This window comes from Typopeltis vanoorti, chromosome 6 (assembly GCF_054136105.1).
Source record: "Typopeltis vanoorti isolate ZY-2024b chromosome 6, IOZ_Tvanoo_1.0, whole genome shotgun sequence".
Taxonomy (NCBI): Eukaryota; Metazoa; Arthropoda; class Arachnida; order Uropygi; family Thelyphonidae; genus Typopeltis; species Typopeltis vanoorti.
Genome location: NC_143554.1, coordinates 101,396,763 through 101,423,792, shown reverse-complemented (window position 1 = coordinate 101,423,792; position 27,030 = coordinate 101,396,763). Strand labels below are relative to the sequence as shown.

At 35.0% G+C, this 27,030-nt stretch overlaps 1 protein-coding gene across 2 annotated transcripts in view; it reads left to right on the top strand.

Moving 5' to 3' along the window:
- LOC150105757 (TNF receptor-associated factor family protein DDB_G0272098-like) overlaps positions 1–27,030 on the top strand; it is a 176,145-nt gene that overhangs the window by 89,447 nt on the left and 59,668 nt on the right. For both annotated transcript variants that reach the window (XM_090394342.1, XM_090394341.1), the window contains exon 6: positions 23,563–23,721. In XM_090394342.1, coding sequence (XP_090250468.1) covers positions 23,563–23,721 — 159 coding nt within the window. The remainder of the gene's footprint in view (positions 1–23,562; positions 23,722–27,030) is intronic.

Below are 27,030 nucleotides of genomic sequence, written 5' to 3'. Positions count from 1 at the left end.
ATATTATTCAAGAAAAAATTAAAGAATTTGAGAACAGGAACCAAACTTTGGAGATTCAGTGGCAAACTCTGAAGAAAACGTGGATTGATTCAGCCAAGAGGCATGTAGTGAGGTTGGCTGCAAGGATAGAAAAATCAGAACTCTATGGTGGATACAGGAAGTTAAAGAGGCAGTGAAGGAAAAGAAGAAAGCATATCAAAAGCTCCAGGCACTAAGTCAGCTTGTGCTCTTAGAGAATACAGAGACAAATGTAAGAAAGCTAAACACTGTGTAAAACTGGCTAAACAAAAGTCATGGGAGGACTTTGGCAAGAACATAGAAAATAAGTATCAAGACGGTGGCAAGATATTCGGGAAGTTGTTGAAGAAGCTTAAGACTGCTGTAAAAGGAATTAGAGATGATAAAGGTGACATGAAACTAGGATAAAAAAGATATCCTTGAAGTATGGAGTAATTACTTCGAAAAATTGCTAAATGAAATGAGCAGTGATGACAGCACAGTAGTAAAAAACATTCAACAGACATGCAATCAGGAATATGTATGTGTGTGTGTATATATATATATATATATATATATATCCATACTTGAAGTAGAAAAAGTTATCCAAAGCCTGAAATGTGGTAAGGCAGCAGGAATAGATAATATTCGATCAGAAATGCTGAAGTATGAAGGTATAAAAAGTCTTGAAGTGATTGCACTGCATGGTTCAGAAGTCCTGGACAGAGGGACGAATTCCAGATGATTGGAGTAGAGCTTTCATAGTACCCATATATAAAAAGTGAAATAAAACTGAATGTGAGAATTAGAGGTATTTCTCTACTGAGGGTTCCTGGTAAGATATATGCAAGTATACTTGAGAAACAGTTGAGAAGGATTGTGGAAGAGAAGCTTGGTGAAGAATAAGCTGGATTCAGGCCAAATAGAGGGTGTCAGGATCCGATTTTTACTTACGACAGATAGTTGAGAAATCATGGGAATATAATAAAGATCTGTATTTAAGTTTTGTAGATCTGGAAAAAGAATATGACAAGGTGCCAAGAGAGAAGCTACTCGAAACTCTACAGTTATATGGTGTCAATAGGGGCATTATATCAAGCAATACTTAGTCTTTATTTGAGTTGTAATCAGCAGTTAGAATTGAAGGAAGTACAGGAAGGTAAATCTGGTGTCAGACAAGGATGTACATTATCCCCCTCTGTTATTCATTATCTATATGGATCACCTCATGAAGGAAAGTGGTATTAAACCTGATATCAGAATTGGAGATGCAAATAACAGCTCTTTGCTTTATGTGGATGATGTTATATTTCTAAATAAATCCACTACAAGTCTGCAAGATTTCCTAACTAAAATGAATAGCTGTTGTAATAGATATGGTATAAAAATCAGCAAGGCAGATTTTCATACCATATCTATTATAGGCAGAAACATTGAAAATATCAACTGCATTATGAATGGAGAATCTAGAACAAGTAAAACATTTCAGCTACTTAGGCACAATTTTTAGTGAATATAGTAAATTAAATATGGAAATAGACAACAGAATCAACAAAGCTGGTATGGTAGGAAGTCAACTGAATAAATTTATATGGAATAAGAGAGAAATTAGCCAAAATGCTAAATTGGCTGTATACAAGACAGTATTCAAGCCAATTTTAACTTATGGATCTGAGAGCTGGGTCAGAAGTAAAACTCTTAAACAAAGACTAGAGACTGCAGATACCAATAGTCCTGAGAAAAATTAGGGGCGTGAACAGAGGCAGCAATGGCAATATCATATTAAAAATGAGGATATTAGGAAAGAACTTGACACTGTTAGTATCGAGGTATGTGTTAGCACAGCTAATCTCAGGTGGTATGATCACTTAGCAAAACGAGTGTTCTCTGTCAGGTTGGCAGGAAAAAAGACCCAGAGGAAGACCAAGTATAGGTGGATTGACACAGTAAAAAAAGTGTCTTAGAAGACAGAAATATAAGACTTGATAATATTGGAGTCTTGACAGGTAACAGTAGGGGCGAATTCTCCATGCTTGCTGTGCAAGCTCATTACTCGAAGTAACATTTATTTGTTAATAAATGCGTACATTTATAAGCATTCCATTTAGGCTTTTATTTTTTAGACAGAAGACATCTTAAGCCTGTGCGGCAATAATTGAGCTTTGCGTTGTGTATTGAAGGCAGATGCTTGCTCATCTAGTCAAAGCTACCTTGGTTTGCTCAGTTGTGGGAGCTTCCAGGTCCTCGCTGCAGCACTGTGATTTCATGCATGCATAGCCATTTCCGCTCCCTTCATGTCTTCTTAAACACAGGACGCAGTCAAAGTAGCTCTAGTCAGTGAGCTTCAGCCAGCCTTTGCAAATGTGCATGTTGCTTGGGAAAATTAAGTTACAACCAACTTTTTATGACAATGTTATTGACCAGTTCATAAAGAAGAACCGTAGGGTAGAATTTGTATTCAAGTAGCTAAATTGAAAAAGATAGAATATCATTTGTAAAATAAATGTTGTATTTGTATGATTAAATGTACATAAATTTTTAAATATATAGTTTTAAATCATTATTATGCTAATCAGACTTCAATCACACCTCTGACTCCCTGAATGATAACAAGAGCAAGCATGAATTTCTTGACCAGCATTTGCCCCTGGGTAACAGACTGATTTGGAGGAAAATTGCAGATAGGAAGTTGGTAATGATGTAAGTTTTCATATAGTACTATCATATCCTGTACACCTCTTCAGGAATTTGATGATGATAATAGAGGTGTATGTGACTTTTAAGGTTTCAGCATTGGCTCCCCACTCTTTACCTGAGATACTCGTCATGATATTTAGTCTTCTTTTTGTTCTGACTGCAACATTGTTGATATGTTTATTGAAGCTTGGTGATGGAGTTGTCATGGAGACAAAATTAGGAAATTATGGAATGGCATACTCTTCTTAGCTTGAAAATATCTAATGTCCTGAATGACGAGTTAACTTACAGCTTACCTACTTAGAGATTAGTAATATATCATAGGCTTCCAGCATGAGCTTAAGTCATTGGTCTCTTCTGGACTCTCACCCACTTCTGTGAGTATTTCCCAAACAATAGTTGGGGGATGACCTTGCAAAGAATAATCATAGCCAAAATCCCTTTTAACAGGAATTGTCTTTAGTGGCTAGAATCCTGACATAAACTTCATTTAATATGAAACCATTCCAGTAAATGTAGACTTAATAACCTTTTCTAGACAAACATGGTGTTTTCAGCCACTACCCCTAGGTTGTTAATCATAAGTCAGTTTTGATTCAGATGACTCAGGCATATTGCCTTTGAATTCTAACTAGGTACTTGGCATATGACAACATGTAGTCAGTTTTTCTTCTTTTACTTGTTTCTAGCTAGTCTGCTCCTTTCCACATTCTGAAAGCTTCCTCCCTGTGGACTTTTCTCTGTCATTTCCCCCTTTTAATTCTCTAATTTTCCAGGTCCATTTTCCAGAATCCCTTCTCTCCAGTCATTCTCTTGAATGAAGGCTAACAGCTTCTTTATATCATTATAACTTAAACATGACTTAATCTGAATGTTTCATTGCACTCTCAGTCATGGTGCTGTTAATTACTATCACAAGATCATCATCAAATTCCTGCCTTGTACCCTCAAGGGTGTACAGGATATGATAGTACTACATGAAAAAATTACATAATTACTAACTTCCTATCTACAATTTTCCTCCAAATCAGTCTGTTACTTGTCAAGACCCCAACATTATCAGATCTTTATATTTCTATCGTCTAAGGCACTTTGTACTGTATCAATCCACCTATATCTTGGTCTTCCTCTGGGTCGTTTTCCTGCCAACCTGGCAGAGAACACTTATTTTGCTAATCTTTCCTCTCCCATTCTATTTAAGTGACCACACCACCAGAGATTAGCTCTGCTAACACATTCCTGGATGCTGACAATGTCAAGTTCTTTCCTAATATCCTCGTTTTTAATATGATATTGTCATTGATGCCATCTTTTCACACCTCTAATCTTTCTCAGGACTCTCATATCTGTGATCTCTAGTCTTTGGTCAAGTGTTTTACTTGTGACTCAGCTCTCAGATCCATAAGTTAAAACTGGTTTGAACACTGTCTTGTATACAGCTAATTTAGCGTTCCGACTAATTTCTCTATTATTCCATATGAATTTATTCAATTGACTTCCCACCATACCAGCTTTGCTGATTCTGTTGTCTATTTCTATATTGAATTTACCATCTTCACTAAAAATCGTGCATAAGTAGCTGAAATGTTTTACTTGTTCCACAGGTTCCCCATTCACAACACAGTTGACATTTTCAATGATTCTTCCTATTTTCATTGTCTTGGTCTTTATATTGCTTACCTTCATACCATATCCATTACAACAGTTATTCAATTTATTCAGAGAATCTTGTAGCGGATTTATTTAGAAGTATAACATCATCTGCATAAAGCAAAGAGCTGACATTAACATCTCCAATTTTGATATCATGTTTAATACCACTTTCCTTCATAATGTGATCCATATAATAAATTTAGTTTAATCCATTATCCAAGTGTGAGCAAACAAAGTTTGCGCCTGAGAGTATCGTGATCCATATAGTTAATGAACAACAGAGGGGATAATGTTCATCCTTGTCTCACACCAGATTTAACATTAAACCATCTTCCTGTACTTCCTTTGTGTTGTAATAGGTTTCACGGTATGATAAGAACACGGGTGGTTAAGAAAATAACTATTTATTAACTTAAAAGCTAATATTTCGCTGGTATTATATCGAGCATCTTCAGAGCACACAACACAAAGTTTGCTACAAATGCAAGACAACCACAATCCGGTGTAACAGTGGGGCTAGTATAAGTGATTGCAGCGTGCAACACAAGACTAAAGTCCTAATATGGCACCATCTAGGTTTAAAAATAAAAAAATAAAAAAATAAAAAAAAATTCAAGTTTTGAAATAGTCCAAATGATAGTCTTAAAAATTTTGAAAAAATATAAATTAAAAAATAAAAGTAATAAATATTAATTTGGTCTTAGGATGACTGTCTCCCAAATTATTCTGTAGACCGGAAAAAATTTGAAATCCTCTAGCAACGCAGTGTTACACAGCGGCCGCAATTTCATCAAGATGGCGTCGTTGTGAACCTGTCATCGACAACCTTATCCAAAGAGGCCACGAGTGCATTAATTCTTGGACACAATATTGCCATTACTCCAAAAGATGTGCCTAAAACCAAAATAATGGCTTCCGTTGAACGTGGGATTTACCACTTGCCTCCAGCCTTAGCCAATAATATTAGGTTAGACGTGGCCAATATCCTTATCCATTCTAAGCCTCCCAAAAATAATATCCCACATAAAGAAATAATAGCTCTAAAAGAACTACGCAATAATAACCACATTACAATAACCAAATCAGACAAAGGAAATGCCACTGTAGTAATGGATACAACAGAATATGAAAGCAAAATGCATGCACTGCTCCAAGACTGGTCTACATATCAAATCATAGATCGAGATCCCACCAACTCACAAAAGAATAAGGTGTGCAAGTTACTGAACAAAATCACTTCCTGGCCTAAAGAAATTGTCAAAAAACTCAAACCCATGCACATTAAAGCATCCAGAATATATGGTGCTCCTAAAATACACAAATAAGGTACACCTTTGCATCCTATTGTAGATAGTATAAACAGTCCTACATATAAACTAGCTAAACATTTAGCAAAATTACTAACCACTTACAAACAATTCTCCCTCTTTTGTTAAAAATTCTACCCACCTAAAAGTATTTTAGAAAACCACACCTTAAATAGTTCAGACCTAATGGTGAGTTTTGATATCACCTCATTATTCACTAATGTACCACTGATTGAAACACTTAACTTACTAAATTCACAATTTCCCCCAGATATATTTCAGCTATTTAAATTCACAGTACAGGCAGGTTATTTTACATGGAAAGGGAAAATATACAAGCAGTTAGATGGGACAGCTATGGGTTCACCCCTTTCTCCCCCCCTTAGCCAACTTCTACATTGAACATCTGGAAAAATTAGCTATCAACACAGCCACTCTCAAACCTAGTCTCTGGCTACGATGTGTTTGCTATTTGGCCACATGGCCCATACCCATGGAATACATTTTTAGTGCATCTAAATAGCCAGCCCCCTAAAACCCACTTTACAATGGAACTAAAATGCCAATGACTGCCTGCCCTTCTTGGACACACTGATCACACGTCTTCCAGAAGGTTCCTTATCATTTTCGGTTTATAGAAAACCCACACATACAGGGAGATACTTACACAAACAATCACACCGTCACCCTTCTCAACAATATGGTATCTTAAAAACACTAACCCATAGAGCTAGAGCAATCTGTTCCAATGACATTGCTCTCACTGCTGAACTTTCTCACCTACGTCAAACCTTCTTAATCAATGGTTATAATCCCCATAAAATAGATAACATACTAAATGTTACCCATAAATCCCCTCTATCTACCACAGAAGACTACAACAAAACCATCACCATCCTATACATTAAAGGCACATCTGAAAAGATATCTAGGGTGCTTAACAAACACCAGCTACGCACAGTATTTAAACCTTATATAAAATTAGCAACTCTCATCCGTTCACCTAAGAACAAATGCACTCGTTTATCACATCCAGGTGTCTATGAAGTGCCCTGTTCTTGCCATCAAGCCTACTACGGACAGACAGGAAGAAATGTGGACATCCGCCTCAGTGAACACAAAAAATATATCCGACACTTTCGCTATGGTAAGTCGGGTCTGGCAGACCATGCTTTGGATACCGCTGCACACAGGATCAATTGGAAAGAAACAAAAGTAATGCACAGAAGCTTCTACAAGTCAGAGAGGTTGTTCCTGGAATCAATAGAAGCCTTAAAACATACTCCAAACATTAACAAGTATGGCTGTATAAATCTACCAAAGATTTGGGAGACAGTCATCCTAAGACCAAATTAATATTTATTACTTTTATTTTATAATTTATATTTTTTCAAACTTTCTAAGACTATCATTTGGACTACTATTTCAAAACTTGAAATTCTTTTTTTTTTTTTTTTAACCTAGATAGCACCATATTAAGACTTCAGTCTTGTGTTGCACGCTGCAATCACTTATACTAGCCCCACTGTTACACCGGATTGTGGTTGTCTTGCATTTGTTGCAAACTTTGTGTTGTGTGCTCTGATGATGCTGTGTGTAATACCAGCAAAATATTAGCTTTTAAGTTAATAAATAGTTATTTTCTTAACCACCCATGTTCTTATCATACCGTGAAACCTATTACAACATGTCTGACGAACACATAAGCCTATCCATGTGTACTTCCTTCAATTCTAACTGCTGACTTACATGTCAATGGGGCATTATATCAAGCAATACTTAGTCTTTATTTGAGTTGTATTATATTCAGTACACTACAGTTATATGGAATAGCTTCTCTCTTGGCACCTTGTCATATGGCTTTTCCAAATCGACAAAACTTAAATACAGATCTTTGTTATATTCTCATGCTTTTTTGACTATTTGTCGTAAAGTGAAGATCTGATCCTGACAGCCTCTATTTGGCCTGAATCCAGCTTGTTCTTCACCAAGCTTTTCTTCCACAATTCTTCTCAATCGTTTCTCAAGTATACTTGCATAGATCTTGCCAGGAACACTTAGTAGGGAAATACCTCTGTAATTCTCACATTCAGTTTTATTTCCCTTTTTATATATGGGTATTATGAGAGCTCTTCTCCAATCATCGGGAATTCGTCCCTCTGTCCAGGTTTTCTGAACTATGCAGTGCAGCCACTGTAAGACTTTTATACCACCATACTTCAGCATTTATGGTCGAATATCATCAACTCCTGCTGCCTTTCCACATTTTAAGCCTTTGATGGCTTTTTCTATTTCAAGTATGGATATGTATTCTTGACTGCATGCCTGGTCAGTGTTTTTTACCAATGTGCTGTCATCACTGCTTGTTTCATTTAGCAGTTTTTCAAAGTAATTACTCCATACTTCAAGGATATCTTTTTCTTCCATTTTCATGTCACCTTTATCATCTCTAACTCCTTTTACAGCACTCTTTCTTCCATTTTTAAGCTTCTTCAACAACCTGCGGAATATTTTGCCACCTTCTTGATATTTATTTTCTATATTCTTACCAAAGTCCTCCCAGTTCACATCTGAGAGCTGCTCAACTTTTATTCGCTTTAAAACTTTCTTACATGTTATTCTTTTCAATATGAAATTCAATTTATCCTACTCAAGACTAAATAGTGATCACTTCCAATTTTAAATCCTCTGTACACTCTGGTGTCCTGCACCAGGGAGAAAACATCGCTATCAACAATAACATAGTCAATGAGACTTTTCTTATTCCTTGCCTCTTCTCTCCATGTGAATTTGTGCACATTTTTATGTTGGAACATGGTGTTAGTAATAACAAGTCCATGTCCTGAGTAGAAATCCAACAGATAAATTCCATTATTATTAGCTTTGCTCTTTTCTCCAAATTTTCCCAAAATATTTTTGTATGTCTCACAATCATTTCCTGCTCTGCTATTTAGATCCCCAACAAGGTCAAACTTTTCCTTTTTCATTGTGTCAGTTGCTTTTTCTAAAGCATCAAAAAATTCCTCCGCTTCTACCTTAGTAGAACCTTCTGTGGGACCATAGGCACAAATAAGTCTCATTGTCCAGTTCCCCATTCTCATATTTGCCCACATTTCTCTACTTGAGACTGCCTGCCATTCAAGAAGATTAACCTCGTATTTTGTGTTGAATACTATGGCTAATCCTTCTTTTCCTTGATTGTCATTGCCTGAATATAACATTTTGTATTTATTGCTCAGAAAGATCTCACCAGTTTTTGCCTATTTTTGTTTCAGTCACCCCTATTATGTCGAACTGGTACTTATCTAATTCCTCAGCTAGCTCCATTTCTTTGCCATTCAGGCTTCTTACGTTAATAGTACTGATCTTTAACTCTGGTGGTGTTGAGTTGGGTTGTGTTTTCAGATTTGTTCCAGTAGCTGACTTTTTGCTGTTCGCCCTGGTTCCCTGGTGAAAACAACGGGGGCCTTGTTTAATCGGGCGACACCCCAGCCGGCATGAAATTTTGTCATGTTGTACCATCATTTTTTTATTTTGGTTTAACCAATAAGAATACAATTTGGTCGGCTAAATCCCAAATTGCCAACCCATCCTCGTTCGTTCAGTATCCAAGTAGATACCCAACAGGGTGCACCACGAGAAGGTGAGGATTGGACATTAGGTCAGAAGCCCTGGTCGGTTCTCTGCATTCCTTTAAAAGCTATGTGGAATTCTCCTCTCAGTTATACAGCTTTGATCCTTAAGCACCCCCAATTGCAAGATGTGATTCTTTATTTCCTTGTCAGTTAACATGCAAATAACTTTTGTGAGAATTCAGTCATATTGAAATAATTTCATTGGTGAAATTGAACAATTCCATACATCAGAAGTTGAGCCTGTAGTATTATAGATGGGCAAAAAATTAAAGAAACCTATTAATATTAGATTTGAAGACTTGCAGAAGTCTTCAAATTGTAAAATTGGAAATTGTAAAAGACTTCTCTCTTTTCAATTGAAGACTGTTTCAATTGAAATGAAATGATTCCATAAAGAAGAAATTTGGTCTGTGAGTAGCACTATGAGAGGATGGTTACTGCCCACTACTTGTTTTGACAGGTTTAAAGAGTGGGAGAATTACTGATGGTGATACATGCAAATAAATGGTAGAAAAGGCATGTAGCAAAAACCGAACATTTGTGGGAAAGTGAGAAGCAAATTAGCTGGATATCTGGATCACTTTTTTCTGTACTGAGTCCAAGATATTTTAGGAACTCTTAGGAAAGTTGAAAAGTATCCACTAAATTGTGTTTCTTAAGAATTCTGGAAATGGGTTCTGAGATGCCAGAGATGCAAAGATTTGGAACTAGGCATACTGTTTCTTTATTATTTGAGCTAGGATTATACAATAGGAATTAAAAAGCTGTTGCATGGTCTTTTCTGAGAAGCCACTGAATTTCATATATTGTTTGATGTTTAAGAGTTCTTGCTGTAATAATTGATTACAAATAGTAATCAACTATTTTATTACAAATAGTATGAGTGCACATCATAATAAAGTTTTTATAATTCCAGTCTTCTGTGATGGATGGTGAGCTGATTTCTGTTGAATGTAGTGTCCAGTGAAAGTAGGCTTTCAATAAATGGAAGTAATTTATTCGCCTGACTTCTGTTGCTTTTATTCATCCTCATTTGCTCATTGTTAGTGCATGCACACATCATTGTTGTTTGTGATCCCTGATGATGGTGGTGTAACATTGCTGAAATATAGGAAGGTATTGATTAATTTTTTTAAAATGAATATTCTAGTATATATTGTCATTTCCTGTAAAATTAAGAGCTATGTATAACAAACATATAAGTTTATCCACAAGGAACACATTCATCAATTAAGAGAAAAGCACAAAAGAGCATTGAATATCTTCTGTACTCTTTTCAACAGAATTGGGTGTGTTTGAATTTTCCTTGCTTTTCCTTCATTGTGCACCTGGTTGATCAGAGCTTGATTATGGGTTCTGAGTCTTCTTTTCTGCAAGGGAGTGCACCCTGCAATGGTTGGATTCAATCCATCATCAGGGTATGTGAATGAGCAAATACCTTTTGTGCAATGCCCATTCAAAGTCTGTCGAGGCAAATGAAACTTCTGTGGTGCATTCTGTTCACTTCGCTTGAGAAAGTAATGTAGTTTTTACTAATGTTGATGATCCATGTATACTTGGACAGATCTTGTCAGACTCGGACAAATTGTATAAAGTTTTTAATTTAAAAAATAAAAATAATTCATACAAAACATTTGATTATAAATATATGTGGATATGGCATTGTTCAATTGTTAGTGATCATTGCTATGTTATGTTTTCTTTCACATAACATGTTATTTACTTGTTGAAAGTTTTTTTGCTTGGTTATAATTAAATTAAAGATGTCAAGAAATTATGTTCTTGTTTAATCCTTTATCCAAGGAGCAAACAAACTTTGTGCGTGAAGTATGTTCACAACTAGGCTACTTGTATATAGAGATTAATGACGTCATATTAATTGACTTAGTATCCCTCAGTGCAAAGCATGCATCCTTTCAAGTGTGTATAATGCTATGTGCTATGGGGAGGGGCCACTGTCTGGAGCAATTTCAACCTTTATTGAGGTCCCATCAGTGGGAGCCAGACCTAGAAGAGATTACATGGTTGAAGTAATACATGACATCGTAAATACATCACACTCAAACTTCATTTGCTTGCAGTTGAATAAAGGATTAAATAAGAATATAATTTCTTAGCATTCCTAATTTAATGTTATTTATTTATTTAGCTATTTATTTATTACCTTGTGTATTGCTGCAACCATTGTAATGGCACAGTGTTACCTTTGCCATCCACCAGCAAACCAGCCAACTCTCTTACTGAGAGTTCAAATCCACTCTGAGCATGGATATTTGTGAACATCTTTAAATCATAGATAAATTTCATTGCCCAGTGTGAAAAACAGACATGCTTATTTTAAGACCTGAATTGGCTTGAAAGTTTGTCTAGAGCCAGATTTCTAGTATTAAGAGTTAAATAATCCCTTTGTACTAATGCTAATATGCTACAGGAAGCCTGACCTCATAGTAAAGAGAGGAGATGAGTTTGTTATTATCGACATGCAGATTGAGTGCTGTGACCACTTACTACTCTCCATCATCAAGCTGTCTACTCTGCTGAAAACCAAGACTTGGTGTGGCTACTTCAGGAAGAACACCACATTATATCAAATTTACCTCTGCAGCCATATTCTTTCAACATGTATAGTGTCAGCAAAGTTATATGGACTTCCTAAACTTTGGGCTCTCTCTCTCTCGGGCAGTTTTCACAATGATCCTTTGCATGTCTTGCAGGTCACACTGGCAGCTTTCAGGACTTACCAGAGAATGACCTCTCAAATCCCCAGGTCTGGAGTTGGATAGCGCAGAATATTGTCGGAAACTTGAGCCTCTTCTGGTTCTACATTGTGGAACCATGTGGAACCTTTTCTGATTAGGATTTACATTGAAAAAAAAAAAAGTTGTAGCCATTTTGCACTACACAATATGAATCTACCATGTAAGAAAACAGTGATTTAACCAACTTATTTTAAACTTTGAATTATAATGATAGTCTTGTTCTGAGAAGTTGCTAAATGTGGAATTCTCTGTCAAGAAAAGGTTTATGTTGAACTATAAAGCTGGTAATTATATTATGATAGACTTAGAAGGCATTCTGGAACAGTGCCATGGCTTTAAAAGCTAGAAAAGAGTGTCAGTAGTGCATGGGAAGTGTTCAAGTATTGTTTGTGCATATTCATGGTCAAGAGGATCAACCAGGAGGTGTGGATTAAGTGAATGAATAGAGAGAGAGAGAGAGAAAGCAAGAGCTGCAAAAAAAAATAAGATGTTCTGGAGGGAATATAAAGAAAAAGGTAATTGGCATACTCATGAGCAGTACATAGCATAGGCAAGAGTGGTGACTAGTATGGTGGGAAAGGCCAAATCAGATTATGATAGAAAATTAGCTAAGTGGTCCAAAATAAATCCAAAAGAGGTTTTTTTTTTCATTATGTAGCAAGAGAAAGAAAGATCAAGGGGAAAAAAAAAAGGAAGGTGACAAGAGCAGAAGAAATAGTTGAGTTGCTGAGTAATTACTTTGCAAAGGTGACTCATCAAGGTGGAGATTTTGTAGTTGTTGTTACAGACTGATGTTAGAATTGAAGTAGTGAATCATATTGTAAAACATCAAAGTGACAGCAGTGGGACTGAATGGCATGGCATTCCATGTGCACAGATGTGCAAGAGAATTGGCAGTGCCTCTGAGGAATGTTTCAATATAAGTATCAGCTGTGACAAGACTCCAAGTGAGTGGAAAGAGCGTAAGTAAGATGGTTCCATTGCATAAAGGTGGCTTCATGATTGCAGTAGCAAATTACAGACCAATTAATATCTCAGGAATGATTGTTAAATTGTTGTAAAAGTTAAGTATTGGAAAATTTGATTAAAGATAAAATCCAGTAGTAGGTAGATTGGAATACGATACTCTGTGGTGACAGCATCCCATTTACAAAGCCATGTTTCCCACCATCATCAAATTCTTGATATGAATCCTCGGGGGTGGGGTGGGGTATTCAGGATCGTTATTATAGTACTACCTAAAAAGTTACACCATTACAAACTTCCAATCAAAAATTTTCCTTCCAGATTAATCTATTATCTGTCAAGACTCCAGCATTATTAGATATTATATTTCTGTCTTTTAAGGCACTTTTTATTTTATCAATTCATTTACATCTTGGTCTATCTCTGGTTTTTTTCCCTGCCAACCTGGCAAAGAACAATTATTTTGCTAATCTTTCCTCTCCCATTTTGTTTAAATCACCATACAACCTGAGATGATCTATACTAACACATTCCTGAATGTTAACAATGGCAAGTTCTTTCCTAACATCTTCATTTTTAATGTGATACTTTCATTGATGTCATCTGTTCACTTTACTAATCTTTCTCAGAACTCTCATACCTGAAGTCTCCAGTCTTTGAGAGTCAAGTGTTTTACTTCTAATTCATCTCTCTCTCTCTCTCTCTCTCTCTCTCTCAGATCCATAAGTTAAATTGGTTTGAACACTGTCTTGTATACAGCTAATTTAGTGTTTTCACTAATTTCTTTCTTACTCCATATAAAATTATTTAGCTGAATTCCTAGCATACCAGTTTTACTAATTCTCTTGTCTGTTTCCATATTTAATTTGCTATCTTCACTGAAAATTGTGCCTAAATAGCAGAAATGTTTTACTTGTTCTATAGGTTCACCATTCAGGATACAGTCGAGGTTTTCAGTGTTTCTGCCTATTTTCACTGTCTTTGTCTTTTTTGTTGCAAATTTTCATACCAAATTTGTTACAACAGTTATTCAGTTTAGTGAGGGAATCTTGCAAGCTTGTGCTGGATTTATTCAGAAGTATAATATCATCTGGTATGCTTAAGGGTCGAAGCTGTATAACCAAAAGGAGATCTCCACATAGGCTTTAAAGGAATACGGAGAACTGACCAGGGCTTCCGACCTCATGTCCAGTCCTCACCTTCTCGTGGTGCACCCTATTAGGTATCTACCTGGATACTGAACGAACAAGGATAGGCTAGCAATTTTGGATTTAGCAGACCAAATTGTTTTCTTATTGGCTTAAACCACAAATAAAATGATGGTACAACATGACAGAATGTAATGCCAACTGGTGCATCACCTGGTTAAACAAGGCTTCCGTTGTTTTTGCCAAGGAACCAGGGCAAACAGCGAAAAATCAGCTACTAGAACAAATACATTCCATTCACCAGAATTCAAGATCGGTACTATTAACATAAGAAGCCTGAATGGCAAAGGAATGGAGTTGGCTGAGGAATTGGATAAGTACCAGATCGACGTAATGGGGGTGACTGAAACAAAAAAAAAAAAAAACTGGTGAGATCTTTCTGAGCAATAAATACAAAATGTTATATTCAGGCAATAACAATAAGGGAAAAGGAGTAGCTGTGGTATTCAACACTAAATACGAGGCTAATCTTCTTGAATGGCAGGCAATATCAAGTAGAGTGATGGGGTAAATATCAGAATGGGGGAACTGGACAATAAGACATATCTGTGCCTATGGTCCCACAGAAGGTTCTACTAAGGTAGAAGCGGAGGAATTTTTTAAGGCTTTAGAGAAAACAACTGACACAGTGAAAGAGGAAAAGTTGGGCAATGTTGGGGATCTAAATAGCAGAGTAGGAAATGATTGTGACATGCAAAATCTTTTCTCAAAATATTTTGGGAAAATTTTGAGAAAAGAGCAAAGCTAATAATAATGGCAAATACCTGTTGGATTTCTGCTCAGGACATGGACTAGTTATAACTAACACAATGTTCCAATAAAAATATACATAAATTCACATGGAGAAAGGAGGCAAAGAATAAGAAAGTTTCATTGACTGTGTTATTGTTGCATGATACTAGAGTGTACAGAGGATTTGAAATTGAAAGTGATCATCATCATTTAGTCATAAGCAGGATAAAATTGAATTTTATATTGAAAAGAAGAACATGTAAGAAAGTTTTAAAGCGAATAAAAGTTGAACAGCTCTCAGGTGTGAACTGTAGACTAAAACACACAAACATTATTGAAGAAAAAATGAAAGAGTTTGAGAACAGGTGGCAAGCCCTGAAGAAAACATTGATTGATTCAGCCAGAAAGGTATGTGGTGAGGCTGTCTGCAAGGATAGAAAAATCAGAAGAACTCCACGGTGGACACAGGAAGTTAAAGAAGCAGTGAAGGAAAAGAAGAAAGCATATCAAAAGTTCCTGGCAAATAAGTTGCCTTGTGCTCTTTGAGAATATAGAGACGAGTGCAAGAAAGCTAAACAAAAGTCATAGGAAGACTTGGCAAGAACATAAAAAAATAGATATCAGAAAGGTGGCAAAATGTTCTGGAGGGTGCTGAAAAAGCTCAGAAATGAGGAAAGAGTAAAAGGAATTAGAGATGACAAAGGTGACAAAAACTGGAGAAAAAGATTATTATTATTGTTACGTGACACCTCCAGGGAGTCCAGAGACTCATCGAGGGTTGGCACCTAATCTACAGCTCTGTCTCCAACCTCAGTCCACTAACTACAACGAACCGCAACTACCATCATCGTCTACACTACACTGCCATCTACCACCCACCACCACCACTACTAGTATATTCACAGAAAATCGCAAATGTCCATGCTAATGGTGGGATTCAAACCTGCATTTTGGCTGGAGAGCGGACAAGCTAACCACTTGGCCAACCATATCAGCCATTTCCTTGATATATGGAGTAATTACTTCGAAAAATTGCTAAATAAAACAATCAGTAACAGCACAGTGGTAAAAGACCTCAATAGGTATGCAGTCAGGAGTACATATCCATACTTGAAGTAGAAAAAGCAATCAAAAGCCTGAAATGTGGAAAGGCAGCAGGAGTAGATGATATTTGACTAGAAATGCTCAAGTACGAAGGTATAAAAGTCTTGCAGCGGCTGCACTGCACAGTTCAGAAGCCCTGACAGAGGGACAAATTCCAGATGATTGGAGTAGAGCTCTCATGGTACTCATATACAAAAAGGGAAATAAAACTGAATGTGAGAATTAGAGGTATTTCCCTATTGAGTGTTCCTGGTAAGATTTATGCAAATATACTTGAGAAACAGTTGAGAAGGATTGTCGAAGGGAAGCTTGGTGAAGAACAAACTGGATTCAGGCCAAATAGAGGCTATCTGGATTGTATTTTCACTTTACAACAAATAGTTGAGAAATTGTGGGAATATAACAAAGATCTGTATTTAAATTGTAGACCTGCAAAAGGCATTTGACAAGATCCCAGGAGAAAAGCTGTTCAAAATACTACAATTATGTAGTTTCAATGGGGCATTATATCAAGCAATACTTTGTCTTTATTTGAGTTGTAAGTCAGCTGTTAGTATTGAAGTACAGGAAGATGGTTTGATATTATCTGGTGTTGGAGAGGGATGTACATTACCCCCCCCCTCTGTTAGTCATTATCTATATGGATTGCATTATGAAGGAAAGTGGTATTAAACCCTGATCAAAATTGGAGATGTTAATCTCAGCTCTTTACTTTATGCAGATGTTATACTTAAATAAATCCAGTACAAGTCTGCAAAATTCCCTGACTAAATTGAATAACTGTTGTAATAGATTTGATATGTAAATCAGCAATAACAATACAGAGACAATGAAAATATGTACAAACATTGAAAATATCAACTACATTATAAATGGAGAACCTACAGAACAAATAAAACATTTCAGCTGCTTAGGCACAATTTTTAGTGAAGACAGTAAATTAAATATGGAAATAGACAACAGAATCAACAAAGCTGGTATGGTAGAAAATCAACTGAATAAATTTATATGGAATAAGAGAGAAATTAGTCAAAACATTAAATTAGCTGTATATAAGACAGTGTTCAAACCAATATTAACTTATGGATCTGAGAGTTTGGTTAGAAATAAAACACTTGACCAAAGACTATAGACCACAGATATGAGAGTCCTTAGAAAGATTAGGAGGCATGAACTGATGGCATCAATGTCAATATCATATTAAAAATGAGGATATTAGGAAAGAATTTGACATTGTTAACATCCAGGAATGTTAGCAGAGCTAATCTCAGGTGGTATGATCACTTAAAAGAATGGGAGAGCAAAAGGTTAACAAAATAAATGTTCTCTGAGAGGTTGGCAGAAAAAATCCCAGAGGAAGACCAAGATATAGGTGGATTGCTACAGTAAAAATTGCCTTAGAAGACAGAAAAATATGATTCTGATAATGTTGGAGTCTTGACAGATAACAGATTGATTTGGAGGAAAATTGTTGATTAAGAAGTTAGTAATGATATAAGTTCTTCATGTAATACTATCATAATATCCTGTATATCCCCCTTGAGGAATTTGATTAACATTGCCAATTTTGATATCAATATTTCCACCATATAGATAATGAATAACAGTAGAGATAATGTGCACCCATGTCATGCACTTGATTTGACATCAAACCATCTTCCTGCACCTCTTTCAGTTCTAACTACTGATTTGCAGCTTAAATGGAGACTGTGTATTATTCAATATAATATCCCATTTAGATCATATAACCGTAGCATTTTGAAGAGCTTTCCTCTTGGCACCTTGTCATGTGCCTTTTCGATCTACAAAAATTAAATACAGATCCTTGATATATTCCCATGCTTTCTCAACTTTTTGTCTTAAAATGAAAATCTGATCCTGACAACCTCCATTTGACCTGACTTCAGCTTTTTCTTCTCTAAGCTTCTCCTCCACAAATTTTCTTAGTCGTTTCTCAAGAATACTTCCATAAATTTTACCAGGAACACTCAGTAGAGAAATTCCTCTGTAATTGTCACATTCAGTTTTATTAACTTTTGGGTACTATGAGTACTCTATTCCATTAATCATCTTGAATTAACACCCTCTGGCCAGGCCTTCTGAATTATGCAGAGTAGCCACTATAAACTTTTATTCCTCCATATTTAGTCTCCACATTTATAATCAAGTGACATCTATTCTGTCTACCTTTTCACCTTTCAGGTTTTTGATTATTATTTCTTCTTGAAGTATTGAAACATACTCCTGATTACATTTTCTGTTGCTACTTGGTTTCATTTGTCAGTCTTTTGAAGTAATTACCCCAGACATGTACATACAATTGCTTCAGTTTACTTGTCATTTTTGGCATCTTTGATTCCTTTTACAGTACTCTTCTTTTTTTTTTTTCTCCAATAACCTCCAAAACATTTTATTGACACTGATATTTAGCTTCCACATTCCTGCCAAAGTATTTCCATGACTTTTGTTTACTTACTTTTTCACATTGTTTTGGTTTTTTACATTTTTCTCTGTATTCTTGCCAAGCACATGCTGAGTTACTTGCTAGTAACTTTCAATGCACCTTCTTTTCCAGGATTGCCACTTTAACTTTTTTTTGGAGTTCACTGTGGCGTTCTGATTTTTCTGTTCCTCTAGAGACAGACACTCATTCATTTGTCTGAATCAGTCAGTATTTTCTTCAGTTTGCCACTCAGTCTCTAAGGGCTGGTTCTTGTTTTTACACTTTAATTTTTTTGTTAATAATATTTATGTATTTGAGTATAGTTAGCCTCTGAAATTGCTTGGCCTTTTTTAAAAACTTTCTTTCTTATTTTTCCTTTCAATATTAAATTCATTTTTATCCTGCTCAAGACTTAAATGGTTGATTACTTCCTGTTTCTATTCCCCTGTATAACTTTTTGTCTTGAGCCAGTGTCAAGATGGTGCCATCAACAATAACATGCTCAATGATACTTCCTTATTTCTTGTATCTTCTCTCCATGCAAATTTTTGCATTTCTTTATGTTGGGAAATGTTTGTAATGGTTAGTACAGTGTTTTTTTTTTTTTTAATACTTTTTTTTGAGAGTGTGTGGGGACTCTACATAAAATTCTTTTTTTCATGGAACTCCTATGACTATTATCATAAATTATTGGAAAGGAATTTTGACAGTGAGACATGACCTGTAAAATGTTTTAAATAAGAAAAAAAATATATATATATATATATATCTTTTTTTTAAATAATGAAACCTGTGGTGCGATCATAATTAAAAGAAACACACGTATTAACCACAGTGAAAATTATTTAATTGTAAATATTTCATCCTAAGTATCTTAGGACATCATCAGTACAGTAGTTTAAAACAATAATCGGAATAACATACAGTTAGGGTGCATGATTACAATAGAATCTCATTAAACGTGCGTAACAACGTGTTACAGAAAAAAAAATTTATTATTTAACACAATTTTGTATGACAATTTCCCATACTTTAGGAATAGTAAGAATGTCATTGTGGTTTAAGTTTGGTCTGTGTAGTAGGGCTTCAGAACTTTCTTTGTATAAACGTTCATGTTTATATAAAGATCTATGTAAAAGTTTAGACTTTTCCCAATGAATCCTGTGGTTTGGATTTTCAATTCCATGTTGAGAGAGGCCAGATTTTTGCGGTTTAAAGAGACGAATGTGGTCTTGATGTTCCGAGATGCATTTCTGAACAGACCTACCTGTCTGTCCAAATTATGAAGAAATACAATTTTGCCACTTCTTACAAACCTATCAACCAAATTTACAACTTGTTACCTTCTCCTAAGGACAAACTCTCACCTTTGATGTTGCCTGGCATTTATGAAATTCCATGCTCATGCAAATTGTCTTACTTTGGACAGACAGGTAGGTCTGTTCAGAAACGCATCTCAGAACATCAAGACCACATCCGTCTCTTTAAACCACAAAAATCTGGCCTCTCTCAACACGGAATTGAAAATCCAAACCATAGGATCCATTGGGGAAAGTCTAAACTTTTACATAGATCTTTATATAAACATGAACGTTTATACAAAGAAAGTTCTGAAGCCCTACTACACAGACCAAACTTAAACCGCAACGACGTTCTTACTATTCCTAAAGTATGGGAAATTGTCATACAAAATTGTGTTAAATAATAAATTTTTTTTTCTGTAACACGTTGTTACGCACGTTTAATGAGATTCTATTGTAATCATGCGCCCTAACTATATGTTATTCTGATTATTGTTTTAAACTACTGTACTGATGATGTCCTAAGATACTTAGGATGAAATATTTACAATTAAATAATTTTCACTGTGGTTAATACATGTTTCTTTTAATTAAGAAAATATATGATACACAATATTACAAATGATAAAGTAACATAACTGTTGTAGAAATCACTTAATGAAAATTGTAATTCTTCCTATTCCATGAAAATGTTTTTGGAAACCACTGAATCATAAATGTCTTTATGCTCTAAGGAACTCTTACATGTTTTTGCTGAATATAGTTTAAGAAACCTGGACTAGTACATGTCCTTAACAGAAATCACTTGGTACTTTTCATTATTATTAGCTTTGCTCTTTCTTCAAATTTTCCCTAAACATTTCCATATGTCTAGTATTTATTTCCTACTCTGTTGTTTAGATTTTCAAAAAGGATCAACTTTTGCTTTGTCACCTGCTTTCTGTAATAATTGAAGAAAAGGTATTCCTCTTCTTCCTTTCAGAACTTTCACTGGGACTGTAGGCAAATAATTCCCATTATTCAATTCTCCAAGCCCATGTCATTACCGAATATTGATTCCCATTCAAGATGATGATTTTCATGGTTACATTTTCACATTTTCTGTTTGTTATTTAGATGAATCGCACCTTTTTTGTCTTTGTTTTGCAACACCAATAATGTTCACGTGATACTTCTCTAATTCTGATAACTTCTTTTCCAATGATGATGGTTATCTTGAATTATACCGATGTTGAGTTGGAGTTTGTTCCAGTAGCTGACCTTTCACTGTTTACCCTGGTTCTGTAACATAATCAGCTGAGGCCTTGTTTAATCACCATACTGGCCTCGATGTGTCTATATATCCATGATTACATGAATGCAAAGTGTCCATTGATGTTAATGTAACCTTTGGGTATTATAGAAATAATATGGATATGAAAGTGTAGATTGTTTGGTATATATTATTTGCGTGGCTGTTTGGGTGGTTAACCAGACAGTGACCCAGCTATCATGAAATTTGTATTGGCTTAAGCCAATAGGAATGCAATTTGGTTAGCTAAATACAAAATCATTAACCTATCCTCTTTCATTTGGTACCAGCTGGTTACCATTTAATGGGGTGCTCTATGAAAAGGTAAAGATTGGCTCCCAAGCACTGGTCAGTTCTCTGCATTTGTTAGGGCTGTGTAGAGGTCTCTTCACATTTATCTAGCTTTGAACTATAAGTGACCCCTACATTAAAATACACCAAAATGATATAAGGATTCTTTTGAACTGGAAAAAAATGAGATGAGATAGTGCAAGAGTTGTTATAATGGTTAATTTAAAAGTGAAAATTTTGATTTAAGATGTTCAGCCTGAATTAACATTTTTAAACTTCAATCAAAGAATACTTGCATCAGGCCTACTGATGTAATAGCACAATATACATCTTGTAACTTATGGAAACCAAAATTTTTTTTTTTTTTAGTATCCAAATATATATGATATAATAATGACTAGTATATTCGCTTTGTAGTGTAAGATGAATTAAATGTTTTTTTGTATTTCGAGTTTTATTTTAACACTTCATAAAATCACAGTTGAAAAGCATTATTGAACATAATATAAACCATTATATTCTATAGTTTGAATCCATCCTCTAAAAGGTGATCCCATTATGATTTTAGGCTTGGTCCTTGGAGTTACGAAACTTACACTCATTTTGGCTTCCTCAACATTGAATCAGTGATGATCATATCAGGTCTGGACTATATGCTGTTTCCACCCCCCCTCCTTTTTTTTTTTATTTATAATCCAGAATTCTGTGTAATTTATTGGAGAACCACTTTCATTTGATTAGTATCAGATAGCATTCATAGAACTATGAATGGTATAAGGTTTGTGCTCTCTCTCTCTCTCTCACACACACACATTCACTCACTTACTCGTTGAAAATGGAGATCATTGGTGATGGCATATCCTTTCTAGAATCAGCTCAGAGCATTCTATTACTCTTGAAATTTCACTAAGCATATGTTTACCTTGGGATTTCTAATGTTACTTTGTGTGGAACTTATCATTAACTACTGTTGATCTGCAATATATGAGAGGCAGGATTAGCTTTGATGAATTGATGCAATGTCTCAGAATCCAATGAAAGTAATGTATAGAATAAAGTTGGTCTCTAAGAATGATATTACTACCTTGAGCCAGTCAAGGGCAGTGTCTTGCAGATGTTTTGCACTGCTTCTGTTGTGGTATGACTGAGGTCAATGAAATAAAAGTTCTTCCATTTTGGATATTTATTCTAAAAAACTTTTAAACATAAATGATTTATAGATCGTCGATCTTTCATGATCAAGCTCCTTAATTTATTTTACAAGATAATTGTAATTTCTTATAACAGAAGATTAAAAATGAAATTACATTATAAAGAGATTAATTTGAAAAGTGTTTGAAATCACTCTTTTAAGATAAATTACAGATGCCAAGAAATTATATTCTTGGTTTAATCCTTTATCCAAGTGTAAGTAAACAAAGTTTGTGCCTGAAGTATTTTCAGGACTGGGCTGGGCAACTCGTATATAGAAGCTAATGACTTCACATCACTTGCCTTAGTATCCCATAACACAAGGCACATATCCTTATGGACATGTATAATGCTACACACATTATGTGAAGTGTCACTACCCAGACCTGTTTTGACCTTCATTGAGGTCTCATCAGTGGGAGCCAGATCCCCAGAGGTGATACCAAGGTTGAAGTAATGCAGAAGTCATATTTTCATATACAAGTAGCCAAAAGGTGTCACATATTATTAAAATACTCTGGATTAGAGATAGCTGTTGGAAGTTTTTCCACTTGACTATACTATAAATTAAAGATGCCAAGAAATTATATTCTTGGTTTAATCTTTTATACAAGTGTAAACAAACAAAGTTTGTGTCTGAAGTATTTTCAGGACTGGGCAACTTGTATATAGAAGATAACGACTTCACATCACTTGCCTTAGTATCCTATATGAGTTGCCCAGTCCTGAAAATACTTCAGGTGCAAACTTTGTTTGTTTACACTTGGATAAAGGATTAAACCAAGAATATAATTTCTTGGGATCTTTAATTTATAGTATAACTAAGTGGAAAAATTTCCAACCACTCTTTTAAGAGCAAACAGATTTAATCCTCAATGAATGAATTCATATATTTAGTTTGAGATATTAGAATTATACTTTTAAATTTTGTAATAGAATTTCTTTTTATTTACAAAATATAATAAATCATTAAATTTATTTTTATAGGATCATGAACAATCTTGTGACTATGCACTTGTTGATTGTGTAGACTGCAAGGCTGAAATAATTCGAATGAATTTTAACAAACACATAACTTCAGGTTGTGCTGGAAAAAGAATCCCATGTTCATCTTGTAAAGAGTACATCTCTATAGAGGAATTTTTGGTAAATTCTATAGATTATGAATTTATGATCCAACGAATTTCACATATGTTATGATTAATCATAAAAAAACATGTTTTTGTCTGTCTTCATAGTATTGATTAAATTTGGCTTTTGTAGCTGCATTTAAAGTTTTTTTTATATTGTTACATATGTAGATTATAACTTTTTTTTATTGATTTTTTTTTTTTTTTTTTTTTTTTTTAATATTAGCCTCACACGAGAGGTCCCAAGAACTATGACATAACAGTGTCATGTGTGTGCAAGTGGCTACAAGGAAGAAAGGAATTTTTTCCAAGACCTCAAGGTTGTAATCATTGGAGAAAAAAGTATGGGAAGACTTTCAAAGAACTGAGGTGTAAGGAATGAAAGTGGAGAATGAGAATTTGGTTTAATGAGTTTGAAGTTGCACTGTTTATGGATGTTGACCAGCAGATGCTCATGTTCATATAGTATTAGAAGAAAGTCGAGGATGGTAGCAGCCAGTTCCATGGAACAGCACCTATAGAAGAGACATAATAATGCAGTAAGAGCATCTGTGGAAAAGCAACTACAGAGTGAAGGGGGGGGGTGTCATCAGTTAGCTGAATTGCTCGTCTGTGAATACAATCAAGAATTCTAAGGGAAGTCTTAGATATACCACCCCAAATATGGGAACAGTACTCTAAGGTTGGACAGATTTGAGATTTATAAAGTCAATAGTAGGAAAGAAGTACTATTTGAATGAAAAAGAATACCAAGTTTTTTGATGCTGAAGAAGTTATGGATCTGAAATATTAACCTATGATAGATTGGATGTGAGAGTTAATCAGGAATGGAAAATGGATTCTGGTTGCTGAGAAGAGTATTGTCAAGGAAAAACCCTGCCACCCACCTCTGTATGAGACTGAATCTTTTAGCTGAAAAGCTTTTATGAAGGTTCTTTATGTTTTAGACAGGATTCGAACCTTGGTCTTTCCAAGGGTATCATTGTTACATTGAGTAACAATGATCTGTTGTGTTTATTTATCATAAGAAACTTTATAACTTTCCAAGAAGATCTAAGTAACAAGCATTAACTTGTTTCAGCATGTAGAAACATATCAGGTCATATTTGTAAATTTAGGGACACAAAAACACACGTGTTGAACAGATTATCAGCTGATCACCGTGTAACCTTAAAAGAAAGAATATCAGTTCATGTTACATGTGTTAGTGCTTCATTCTTGTCAGGTTCTACTCACAAGTAGAAATGCATAGCTTTGTGTACAAGGCTATATGTTTCTGTTTTATCATTTTAATTTAAGCTGTTCAGTCTTCCTCAACACTGTAGATTTCTCTCACTTTTATGTTTTTGTCTTTTTTTCTTAGTTAATTTTTTTGAATTACTTTGATTTTATGGAGCGATCCTGCACTTACTGAATTCCAGAATCTCCCCCTCCACACACACACTTAAGTCTCATGGTTGAAAGACTAAGAATAAGACTGGTGCACTCCCACCTGCCCATGAAAAGTTTCTGCAAACCTATAATAATTGCCTGTCACAGGGCACATACCACTGGTCACCTGTGTACTTGAACTTAATGACAGAGGAAATGATTTGAGGATAAATATCCAGTTATTCATAGGTGATGTAAAGTTATAGCGATGTGGAGTTCCTGCAGGATGGCTTAAATGGACTGACAGTTCTAGAGGAGATAATGGTTATTTGTTTATTGTGGCAAAGTTTAAGATAATGCACTTTGGGATTAAAAATTTACAAGCTGTGTAGCACATTTTGATGGAACTGGACTGCAGAAAATTGAGAGTAGATATTTGAATTTCAGAAGGCATATTGCAAAAGTTAACAAGTATTATAAATGTATTGAAGAATACACTGATAATCAGAGATAAAGAGGTTATTATTCTGTATTAAAAGCTTTGGTATGGTCACACCTGAACTACTGTGCACAGATTTAGTTGCCTTGGTCCCTTGAATATGTGGAGGTCCTGGAGAGGATAAAGAGACAAGAGTGACCAAAATTGTGATCAATCTGTGGAGCTCCCTATGAGGATAGACTGAAGGTTTGTGAGTTCCAGAGTTGATGTACAGAAAACAGGATATATTATAGACACATAAGCTATTAAAGGAAAATTTTATTTTATAGAGTAGACTGAAGAAATGTTCCAATTCATACAGGATTGGAGCTGGTTAGGGGGTCACCCCTGGATGTCACATAAGGTGTGGTGAGGTGGTCAGGTTTTGAATCTCCTCCATGTCTAGATGTTTGTGGTTGGTGGATGATGAATTTCATCATCTGATGTGAGTTGTCCCACTTATTGGATGCCTGGAAAGTTCCGAGTTTGGTCTCTAGAGCAGGGTTACCAAAAATAAATAAAAAAGATATATAATTAATGAAAATAGAAAAAAAATCTTTAGTCCACCCATGGTACAAGTATACTATAGGTTTATAACTTTTCATGGGTAGGAGTCACAAAGTCACAAAAAAAATCTAGTCTGCAAAGACTAGATTTTTTTTGCTTAGAGAGTGATAAATGAATGAAATGGATTACCATTGTAATTGCTTTGTTAAGGAAAGGATGTTGTGTATTGTATGAATAATGATTAGTCTGGGCTTCTTGCAGTGAGCTCTTGGACTCCATGGATGTTTCCATGTAATAATATTAACCTTTAAGAGATACTGTCATGATCAAGTTTGCATTGTTGTTATCTTTCTGTTTGTAATTTGTTCTATTTTTCAAATCTGCAGTATTGTCAGGTGTTAATTATTTAGAGATTTCTACATTGTATATATTTTCCCCCTTAACTTTTGGGTTCTTTCCCCAGGTCTATAGTAGTGACCCTTTTACTCATTCATGCACATATAACTTTAAAATAATGGATCTCCTGGCATTAAATACAAAATATCTGCAAAGGCAGAAGTTAACATTAGTCAGAGACTCAAACATAATAGAAAACTTTGCAGTCTTCCTGGAAGCCAAGACACAAGTTCCTCATCAATCCTTAAGTTCACTATGGGAAACAGTGGCAATAAATTTTCTTGTGCACAATCACACAAGAAAATGGCAACGCATACCTGTGATTCAATACATGCTTTACTTATAGCATATTAGTTACTACTTAAAACAAATACCTAAAACATTGACAGTTCATAAAATTCAGCTGTCTAGTACAGAACCAGAAAAAAACGTATATGGAACATTTCATCATTTTTACTTGACAACTTCTAAACACAAAAAAAAAAAAAAAAAAGCTTTTCATCTAATCTTCACTCAAAAAATCAAAAATTATAACAGTGAAGATACATAAACATTCTCAATAGGAATGTGAAC